At 41.6% G+C, this 11,414-nt stretch overlaps 1 protein-coding gene across 2 annotated transcripts in view; it reads right to left on the bottom strand.

The window, feature by feature from the left end:
* Window positions 1-326: 326 nt before the first annotated feature.
* The window catches only part of NUF2 (NUF2, NDC80 kinetochore complex component), a 57,498-nt gene continuing 46,410 nt past the window's right edge, over window positions 327-11,414 (bottom strand). For both annotated transcript variants that reach the window (XM_019501881.1, XM_019501883.1), the window contains 5 exons: window positions 9,988-10,125; window positions 7,974-8,114; window positions 6,351-6,526; window positions 2,345-2,480; window positions 327-1,078 (listed from right to left, as the gene is read on the bottom strand). In XM_019501881.1, coding sequence (XP_019357426.1) covers window positions 929-1,078; window positions 2,345-2,480; window positions 6,351-6,526; window positions 7,974-8,114; window positions 9,988-10,125 — 741 coding nt within the window. In that variant the 3' untranslated portion in view covers window positions 327-928. The remainder of the gene's footprint in view (window positions 1,079-2,344; window positions 2,481-6,350; window positions 6,527-7,973; window positions 8,115-9,987; window positions 10,126-11,414) is intronic.

Raw genomic sequence — 11,414 nt, 5'->3', positions numbered from 1 at the left:
TGGACATGAATAGACAGATTTAAAAGCTAAATCCTGAAGTTCTCAACTGAGTGATAATTGAAGGAAGCAGTCTTGGGCAAAGCAGAAAAATCTAATAAAATGTATCTGGCAGTATTCTAGATTGAAAAACTAAATGTTATATCAAAGAGATAATGATCACACTGAACAGGGGGAAGAAAACAGTAGAAAAGTGAGACTATAAAAGTCTTTACAATATCTATGTAAATATAATGCATTACATACGTACTGTAACAATTCATACCCAGTTTGGTCAAATAGTGATTTCTATGCAACGTACAGGATAATCAGTCCACACTTTTTTAAACAGTGTTCACCAAAATATTGACTCATCCTGTAGAAACAAATGAATGTTCAATACCACACAAAGCAAGGACCTTGAATTCAAGGTTCCGGAGGGACACCACTAAATAAAATTGTATGGTTCCCCAAGTAGGAAGTTTTCCTCTGAGGGTTTCTCAGAGACCAGGCAAACCAGAGGTCATACAAGAAAAAATTACTGTTCCACTATGATCACTGGATCAGACAGAATACGGGGCATTCGGATTCTGTTCAGTATAGCTCAAATGTAGCAAAACTGAGATCTGAGGATGCACTTCATGTTGAGATGCATCAACATCTGGAAAAAAAACAGTTATTCTAAGAGCCAACAGCAAGCCACAGGCGAGTTTTGCCATCGGAAGAATCAGAATTGACAAAAAAATAAGTGTCAGCAGGCTGGCTAAGCCCTCTTGCACCCACAATAATCAGCTGACACTGAGGGTTTACCTGTAACACTAAATGTGTACTGATGGATTTTGTGAGAAACAGATTTTTTGCCTTGAGTAATTATCCCTCCCACACAAAATGCAATCTTTCAGATTGGGACCTGAGGATAAATATAATAAAAGCAGAACAAAGGAAAGCAAGTCTAAGAGCTAGTTAAAGAAGTCTGAACACTAAGCAGTCCCCTCTTTAGTTCAGCAATTTTTGCATCTCTTGAGGTTGCATAGTTTTCTGCTATCTTTGCCAAAGATTCATGGTACTTCTCCAAGCCAGCCCTCAGGTTCAAGTAGATCTCCTAAGATGAGATAATTAGGATGAAATTAGTTTCTTGCACATGCACAATAATATCAAGTATCAGCAATAACAGACAATTTAAGAGACTATGCACGAACTTGATCGATTCCAAGTCTATGCTCAGTCCAACTCAGGAGGAAGCACCCCCGAGCAAGACAAAAAGCTAGAACAAACCAAGGGGGAATGAAGGCAAGAGTATTTGCCATCCCCTAAAGTCCACAGGAATCAGCTCCCAGACCTGCAAAGCCCTCTACTCTCCTATGAGCTATCTCTAGGGCCACAGAACACCAGCCCTGAATATCCAAAATACTCCGGAAGAAGATGCCTCCCTGGTACGCTGCTATTTTTCCCCAAACCCACAGATCCCTGAATAAGGGCCTATAAGAGAGCCTCAAGTTACAAGACAGCCTGTTAGGCATGGGATCTCACCGAGTTTTCAGAAGACCAACTGTGCCACATCCCAGTCCCTTTTTCCTCCCTCCTGCAGCACACCCAAGTTTCTCAGGAGAACACAGCTCACGTGGACTGTAGATAATGCAAGGGGACAAGGTATTTCTTAAATCTGCTGCCGGAGGGATCAATGTACAGGATCAGTAAGGGCTAGTGCTAGCGGAGAAGGTGGACAGGACAGCAGAGCACAGGAACTTCTCCACAATCCTCTGCTCCAAGTAGGATAGCCCAGAAGTTACAACTCACTTCCCACACCTCACAGGTGCTGGCTCTGCCTTGGAGTATAGCTGTCTATAACCACAAGTAGTTTACTACAGTTAACATGCCAAACTGTGGCTGCTAATTAACGTGCTAACACATTTTGAAAACAGCTTAAAAATCAATGACATTTAAAACCCTGTGGACTACATAATTCCAATGAGCTAATCTTTAGTCTCACTACTTCCAATGTTCTTGCTACCGGCATAGAAACGGGAAGTGGCTTTTTGGACTCAAGAATACTGAACATATAAACGGGGCTATATGGAACTCTTGATCTCTCTTGACTGACGTACTTAATCTAACATTAATTTCTTTGCCACCGGCTCCACGTACCGATTTTGTGGCAGATTTTCTTTTGTGGATAAGGAGAAAAGTGAGATCATGCTGATCCTAGAAACTCATTTTCAGATTTAATTAGGCAGCAGCGATTACAACTCTTAAAAGCTTTGACATGGAACAGTCTTCTTGGTTTATTATAATGGCTACAGAACTCATAATAAAGACACCTCAGTAGCAACCAAAAGTCCAGACAATTAAAAAAAGAGCCCATGCTCACCTGAGCTTTCATTTTTTCATTTTCAGTGTTCTCATTCAGCTGCTGAACTTTGGATCTTATTTGCTTGATTTCCTTGTGAATTGCTGTCACCTTCTCATAAACAGCCCCTCTCTTTTCCTGCACTCTGTTACAATGCCTAAAGCAATAAGTAATAAAATAGTGAGTGCTAAACCATGACATTAACCCCAAATCAAACAGAAGCACAAAGATGGATTTTGCACCACAGATGTATGTCAATGAAAGTGATTTTCTAAATCATAATACAGAGCTGCACTTGCAGGATTAGTAATACTTATCTTTCTACAGGCACAATTATCTCTATCACACTGGCATCAGGAAAGTTGCTTTACTCTTCAATCCTCAAGCCATTTAGCATCAAGAAAACAAAATCCAAAGGTATTAATAATTAATATTATAATAATGTACATTACATTAATAATCACAGATTAAGTTTCTCAGCTGCTGTCAAAACTGACTTCACTAGAGACATACCAACATAAAAACAGCCGAAGTGTGGGTCTTCAGTAGTTTTCTACCTTTGAGCAATGCATTCATCATGCTCTAGTAGTCAGTATGGTGTGAAGGCCAGCTAAAACACCGAGTAGGACCTGAACTTCTGTCATTTCATCTTTAAAATGAGACAATACTCCTATCACTGAGAAGGCGTAATTAATTTGCACTGTGCTTTGAAAATTGCTTACAGATTAGCTTTTGGAAACTCCAGGGTTTAAGAAGGATCTGGGTGGCCTGTTTTCAAAACAATTCAGGAAAAGCAACAACTAAGTTTTGCACTGATATCAATAGCTATTATGACCAGACCTTACATGTTGGACAGCCCTGCCCCTGTGGAACATGCTTCAAAATTAGCGTTCCAAATTCTCAGTTTATTTAAAAAATAAATAAATCCAGGAATTTTTCAGGGTTTATCTTTGAAACAAAAACCAGGATGAAATCAGGATAAAAGGAAGAAAAGGAAAAAAAAAAATCAGTTTAAATTGGGGAGGGAGGGAGTAAGGCTGGGACTAGGGAAGGGGTGAGAGGAGGGTGCGGCACAGCCCATCAGCTGCTCCTGGGGCTGCAGCAGGGAGCAAATCAGGGGGGAGCTGTAAATTGGTGCAGGGCAGGGGGGCGCGGCTCTTGCTGCTATGCGCCCCCCAGGAGGGCTGTGTGCTGGGGGGCCTGTGCTGGGATCTTCGCACACAGATTAGTGGTAGGAAGCACATGGTACTGCACCCTGCCTTTCTTTCCTGGCTGCGTTCATGGCCCTCCAGGCTGCCCTGGCATTTGTGAGGAGGGAGGAGTGGCTTGTGGCCAGATATGGGGCGGAAGGAGGGGGGACCCAGCCCTGACCCCAGCACCAGCACCTCCCACCCCGGCTGGGGTCAGAGCCAGGAGCCCCGTGTCCCCAGGCAGCAGCTCCAGCCCCACAGGCCCATGCAGAGCGGTTGGGTACAGTGCCCACTGCAGGGGCTCACAGATCCCAGCACCCAGGGCAGGGCTGAAGCCAGAGCCGCTGGGGTGCAGCTCAGACCCATCTGCCCCAGGAAAGTTTCCCACAGCTTGGCTTGCCTTGCCTGGGGTCAGAGTCAGGAGCCCCGTGCCCCAAGGCAGCGGCTCCAGGCACCCTCCCCCAACCCCCACATGCCCATGGCCAACCCCCCTATGCACTGCTCTGCATGTGGTCACCACCTCTGCCCCTGTCCCCCACATGCGGACAGAAACCTCTGCCTCAGATAACCGGCAAAGCGGCACTTTTAGCTTACCAGCACCACCTGTTTTTCAGTTCATATCCCTGTTAACCAGCACAAGTGGGGAATAGGCCATTCCCCACTCATGCCAGTTAGCAGAGATTTGAACTGAAAAACAGGTGTAAATCAGTAAAAACTTAATGACTTCAAAAAAGAAATCAGGGCATTTATCAGCCCCATTATTATTGCTGTTGTCAGTTCCATTGTTGCTATGCCACCATGTTTCTACCAAACCCACTCCAACTTCAACTGCAATCACTCAAGAGTCAAGCAGCTTACATTGCAAAAAAAGTACTTTAGCCTTTCCCATGGCATCTAGCAAACCAAAAAAACCCCCAAAAAGCCCCCACTTAGCCCATCCCATTAGTATAAACAACTTCCTTTGTCAGGAACTTTGACAAAGGAAAAGTAGAACCTAGGAAGCCAGATTGCAGACATCTACCTACTGCACAGACCCAATATACTTAGGCATGGGCTTGACATTGATAACAGTAACATGAATTAAATGATCTGCTGTCAGTTCCAACCCGTGTATGAACTCAGTAATGAGGCATCCCATATGGCCCACCTAATAAGCACCACAATGACACCACAGACTTTGTTAGCCCACCTCGTCCCATCAAAATACAAGCAAGACTGTGACAGCAGGTGACAACCTTCATCTTCTCAAGCAAGCTCATGACATCTCAGGGAAGAACTTAACTTGAATTATTTCACATGACAACAGAGAGAGCCCAAACAAGGATGTTATGTCCATCTAAAGACCACCATATTAAGCACTTCCCAGAAGATGTGATCCAAGACTTTTGACTTCAAGCCATGGCCTTCCTGGCTGGTGAAACTCTAGAGATAATGCCTGATCTTGACTAAAATAGCCATTCACAGAAACAGAATCCCCTCATCCCCCTCCCACTTGACTCACTTGGAGGAACATCAGCTGTGTGTATTTGCCAAGTGTAAATTATATACACACTCCATCACACCTTAAGACTGAATATGGCCTGCTGTTAGTGAAAGGTTGCCAACCCTTGGTCTAGACCAAAACACAAATCGGGTTCAAGCCAGGATGTGACACTAAAAACCACATGAGAAGCTCTGTCCCCAGCACTGAACATGGGGGTCACATCTACAAGTTATGTGCAGTCAATGCAAAATCTACAGTATGCTGAAAACAAAGAAACTGACAGCAGCCTTTACTAGCAGGGAACATTATGTTACAGTGTTCATTTCAAACTGTTTTTTGTTTCAAACTGAACCAACAGTTGGCTCCTACCCTGAGGGTCTTTAAAAGGAAGCTAGATGAACACCTTGCTGGGGTCGTTTGACCCCAGTACTTTTTCCTGCCATGGCAGGGGGTCAGACTTGATGATCTGCTCAAGTCCCTTCCAACCCTACTGACTATGAAACACCTCCATTTTAGACATATTTTAAGCTGCTTTGAAATTCAAAGAGTAGGAAACTAGGGAGTTCTGCCACGAAGTCTAGATTCAGGTTTCTGTAGTATATACAAATACTAAGAATGACCAGAATTTGAGATGCCTCAATATGCCACAAAATTCAATTGGCCAATAATTTTGTGTGTTCTTTCTGATATTATTAAAGCTTGATGTCCCAGATCTCTCTCAACTGCAGGCCAGCAACCCCCCTTGATCTCACAATGAGGCCACTAGTCCTGTGTTTGCAATATTATTGACTTCTGTCATGGAAATAATCATGTTATAAACAGAACCTTAGGACTTCTCTATAGTATCAAGTAGAAAAGAAGATGGGCTGAGAAGCTTTGGTCAAATTATACTTTTCCTTTTGGTTTTTTTTAGAAGAGTCACATCAGGTTAAAACTCCTCTGAGATACAAACCCCCATTTCTCTATGGGTCATGAACATCTTTGATAATGAGCAAAAGTAGCAAGGGAAATTAGGAACAATTCATGAAAGGCAAATGGGGATTTGTTGAAATCTGATAAGTTGGAAAATTATCCCAATGTGACATTTTCTTTAAAAAGATAAAAGAACCAAGAATACGCATTATAAATTAAATTAGTAATCCAATAAAAGAACTGCTGTCGAGTCACACTGCAATTATTGATTTGAGACCCCAAGTCCCTGCCTACAGCATTACTGGTCTTAAGAGAACTATCCCTCCTCATCACTCCCATTTCCCTCTACACTATTGGCCACATGTTTGTACCAGGGACATGAATTTTGGAAGTGTATATTAGAGATAAAGTAGCAGAAGCAGAAATGCCAACTCATCCATACTCAAATACTGTGCGCTTATATTGCTCAACATCTTCATGTTTCTTCTTTATCCTTATTCCAGTTGTAGACAACTTCTCATGTTTAGCAGTAACTAGTCTTTTTAAGGACATTTCATCTGTTTTGGCATTCTTCAGCTCTCTCTGAGCACACTCAATCTGGTCCTCCAGATTTCTGACCTGTAGTATTTTAGAAAAAATACTGAAAAGCAATTCTGAAAGACTAAAGACATTGTATTTCTCTACTAGATATTTACTAAAATAAAAAAATTACTCATTCTTATTTTGATAGCTGGCAAATATCAGTCTAGATATCAGGAAAAACTTCTTCACAGTAAGGGTGGCCAAAATTTGAAATGGGCTTCCAAGGGAGGTGGTGCTCTCCCCTACCTTGGGGGTCTTTAAGAGAAGGCTGGATAGGCATTTGGCTGGGGTCATTTGACCCCAGCACTCTCTCTTACCTAGGCAGGGGGTCAGACTCGATGATCTGTTGAGGTCCCTTCTTACCCTAGTATCTACGACTATGAAATCAGTTGATTTTTACTGTAAATCCAAGCATTAATCTCAGCTTTTAACAAATATTTAATAGATATGGCTTGATGAGGTCACATCATTTAGGACATATCTAACATTGATATTTCAGATCAAACTTGAGGTCATCTTCAACCAAACCAAGCCATATCTTAACAACATATCTTATATATCCCACATCAAAATATATTCACATTGTGCTTCTTATTTTGAAAGTGTGGCAAAAGATGTATCCCAGATTCCTTTGTACTATTCACAGCAGGAATTGGAAATCATTCTGCAAGTTACTAGATCTTTCCTTCTGGCTTGTCTCTGCACCCAGGCGGTACAAAAGTGCCAGAACAAGGGACCAGGGATTTGTGCAATTGTTGCTGGCTAACTGCACACACTCAAGACTGAAGCATACAGGTAAGTTCCAAACACATTACAGAAATGGATCAGAAGTTGAGTACCATTGGTTTCCTGACTAGAGAATCAGCAGATATTGGCTTAAGGGCAACCTTAAGATTAATTAACGGTCAGTGTTGGCATTGTTTACTAAAACTTATAGCAACTGTTGCAAGGTGCAACATTTGTTATGAAGTTGGACCTTGCTAAAGTTTAATTAATAAATGCTGGTCTTATAGTAATGATAACAACATTTCCAGTTGTCATTAAAATAAATAGTTTCAAGTACAATGATACTTCAGGCTTTAAGTTTCTAATCTATCTATAAATAGAACAAAGTCAAATTCATGTGTTCCTTTTCCACCTTCCTTCATACAACTCTTCCCTCCCACATCCCCAACAATACAAAATGGCCCAATAAGGTTAACAGTTTCCACTATTTGGACTCAGACACTAATAAAGGTGGTTAAAGAGATTCCCTTTCCTCTTCAGTGATGTAGAGTGGTTCCTATTCTCCAGCTAACCAATAGCTGCATTTCACAGCTTTTGATGTGGCTTGACATTCTTTGGGATAAAAGGAATTATTGAAATGAAAGATGACTGGCAAAGTAGATGAGGAACTTAACAGACTTATGTCTGGGAGCTGAAAGATACTGTTTTGCTTTGAAATAAGTTCCACGTTAGAAGATATCGCACATCTGATACAAACCTCTGATAAGATGCTGGCCATTCTGTCCACATTTTCTCCTTGGCTTTGCATTCTCTTCTGGTATAACTGCACCTCCAACTGACATGATGGCAGAATCTCAACTAAGTCTCGATAACTTTCATACTTCTCAATGATATCTTGCTTTAAAAATTAAAGAAGGGCTATTAATAGAAATATATTCATTTTTCTTTAATACAGCAACACACATTTACTCTTACCCTTGTTCCTGCACTGTGATGGAAACAAAAATTTAAAAAAACACAGTAACTCAAAGTTTAGCTTTACAGAAAGGTTATACATTTTGAGTATAACAACACTAGGCAGCAGGAAAGGAATCATTGCTTTTGGAAGGCAACGGAGGATTTATAAGTATGATATCTAACCAAATATTTAGATAGGAGGAAATAAACCAATTAATTCAGTGTGTTACAAACTCTCATGGGGCTGTAGAAATGCAAGTGATACAGTGGAAAAGTATAATTAAAATAAAAGCAGCAAAAGCCAGGATGTCTGATAGCAGTCAAATAGTAATAAACACCACCATAACCCCGCAAAAACAAAAGCTACATAATCACAGAGAGAAATCTGAAGGAGTGTGAATTATGCACACTTCACTAAATGTATAAATGATCCAGTCTTGATCACAAGCTATAAAAGACAAACACAAACTTTATGAATGGTATGTCTTTGTGCCTCTCGTGTCTACCTACTATTTTCAAGTTAAATAAAAAGATGGGCATGTAACTGAAGTTAGAGACATTTTCTTCTATATTCCCCTGCGTATTTTGTGCATTTGACAGACATAGGCTTAGCCAATACCAATTCTCTCCCTACATAGCCATTTAGTTTCCTCTCATTTGCTATAGGCCTTTTCACACCTCAACAGTAGTGAAACATTTAATTGGAAGAAAGGATTGTAAAAACCATAAATTAGAAGGGGGACTCAGGGATATGTCTAGTTCCTGAAGCTACTTTTAGCTTTTTGTAGCTAGGATTTTAAGTGGATTGGGTTCCCTAAATAAACTTTTTCCTTTAGATTTATTTTGAACTTGAATGAATCTATGATGATTTTGAGATTAAGCTGGGACCATTTTATCCAAAACTAACAGAGAGAAAACTCTAGCTTCAGAAATATTAAGTGAGAACAGAGATAATTCTGGAGCACCTGATCAAGAGCTGTAAGACAACTGCCATTCCCATGTTGAGATGCCAGGACACCAGAGACAGGAACAAGGAACAAGAAATTTAAGGTCTCCAAGTTTAGTATTAAAAGCAGAGCAGTTTTGGATGGGAGTTACCAAAGCATGAGTGGTCCCAGCATGCTTAAAGGAAATCTTACTACACCTCCACAGAGAACAGATCTACAATGCAGGCTGCAACCTGCAAGTAGATAACACAGATAGCTTGCACAGTGGACAAGGTCTTGTACCTGCAGCCACACAGTTCTATGTGAACTAATCCAGCGGTGGCCAACCTGTGGCACAAGTGCCACAAATGGTACAGGCAGCCTCTGTGAGTGACACACTGCAGATCAGGGAGGGGACAGGCAGCACAGTGGGAGACAGGGCAGGGAACCTAAGGCAGAGCAGGAGATCTGGCAGGGAGCACAGGGCAGGAAGCAGAAAGCAGAACAGGAGATCAGATAGGGGGAAGGGGATCAAAATGGCATTTGGAGAAGGTGTGGAGCTAGTTTATGGCACGCGTGCCAAAAAGGATAAATTAGCCTTTGTTAGGCTGCACATTGCCAGCCTAACAACTTGTTTCCATTTAAAGCTAGGCCTAGCAACTCTGCACCCTGCAGTGTAGGAAAAGGTCAAAGATGCAGGGTTTGCTTATTTCTTTTGTTTTTTAAATTCTTTAGAAAACATTTCCAAACTAAATCACCAATTGACTTAAAAAAATAAATCACAAACAGCTCTCTATATCTTTCCAGAAGAAAAAGGCTCATATTACTGGTCTTTTCCCTATGACAGAACAAAATTAACCAAAAGTACACTAATCAATCAAGTCTTACCTTAGCTTTCTTTAGTTTCTGAACAGTCTCTTTCATATGTTCTTTGTAATTCTTCAGTTCCTCTGGAGACTCTACGATTTGCGATTTCAGCTGCTCTTGTTCTTCTTTTAATGTAGCTATCGTCACTTTTAGCTCATTCTAATTAAAATTAAAAGAAAATTAAAATATATACTTTATCTCTACCAACCATTTTAATACTCAATTTTCATATTTAATACTTTAATATATATTTTAAGTCAAGTGAGCGCTTGTTTTCTGATTTAAGTGGGGAAAAATGTTCAGAGAGGCACAATTCATATTAACACAAGACACTCACTGGAGGTGGCTTCTACAGACTATGTAGTTCCACATCAGGAAAATCATTTTAGCATTTTTGTTTAAAAACCCCCAAAATTATTAAGTTATCCAAAAGCATATTGTAGTTGCCATGCAAAGCACTCAGTTAAGGAAATACCTGAGTTACAACCATAAGGCTTACATTCAGCTCCCATCATTATACAGTTTTAAGTAACATGATTACAGACTGTTTGCCACATTCCTGCTAGCTACAAAGATTCTCAGCAATCAGAATTAATATACCCAAATGCTCATGAATAAAAGGGCACAAGTATCAATAGAGCTCGAAAGCCAGCTATATTCATAAGAATATTTGTGATTTGTGTTTGTTTCTGTCGCCCAGTACTTATACTATGAAGAGAGAATATTGGTCAGGACACGCTACAATATCTAAGGCAGCAAAAGCTATTGCCAGAAATGTATGTACTGTCCTATTTACCCACCCATTACCGTGGAGTGTTTTCAAATTCTTCAAAAACTTAAAAAGATGATGTAATTTTTCTATCAAATACTAAACAGTTTTTAACAATGTTACAGTTGTACAGCTAAGTATTCAAGCCAGAAATTTACAAAAGGTAGCAAGCACATGCAACCTTAACACTATACCAGGGGTCAGCAACCCCCAGCACGTGTCAAGCACGGCACGTGAAGCCATTTTGCTCAGCACGCCACCACCAGCCTGGGTTCTAGACAGCTGCTGCCAGCCATGAACCCCGGGCTGCTCCCAGCAGGCGGCTGGACAGCTGCAAGCCCTGCTGCAAGCAGACCGTGGTTGGCAGCAGCTACCCAGAGTCTGGGCTGGTTGCACCCAGGAGGCTGCAAACATCTGCTCCAGGCTCTGGCATTAGCTCCATGCCGACAGGTGCACGCACACCTCAGAGCAGGTGGTGGGGGAGTGGCCCGATCAGTGCAACCCTGGCCTCTTCCCTGCTGCCAGCACAGAACTGATGGCTGGGCTCCGGAGCCCAGTGCAGCTGTTTGTAGCCAGCCTGGGCTCCAGGCAGCTGCAGCAGGCAGGCTGCAAACAGCCTCACCAGGCTCCACAGCCCCAGCATCAGCTCCATGCTGGCAGCAACTGCATGCACACCTCA

The sequence above is a fragment of the Gavialis gangeticus genome, unplaced genomic scaffold (assembly GCF_001723915.1).
Source record: "Gavialis gangeticus isolate Ggan-Ray unplaced genomic scaffold, GavGan_comp1, whole genome shotgun sequence".
NCBI lineage: Eukaryota > Metazoa > Chordata > Crocodylia > Gavialidae > Gavialis > Gavialis gangeticus.
The sequence above is the reverse complement of the archived record's forward strand: the minus strand, read 5'-3'. Positions and strand labels throughout refer to the sequence as shown.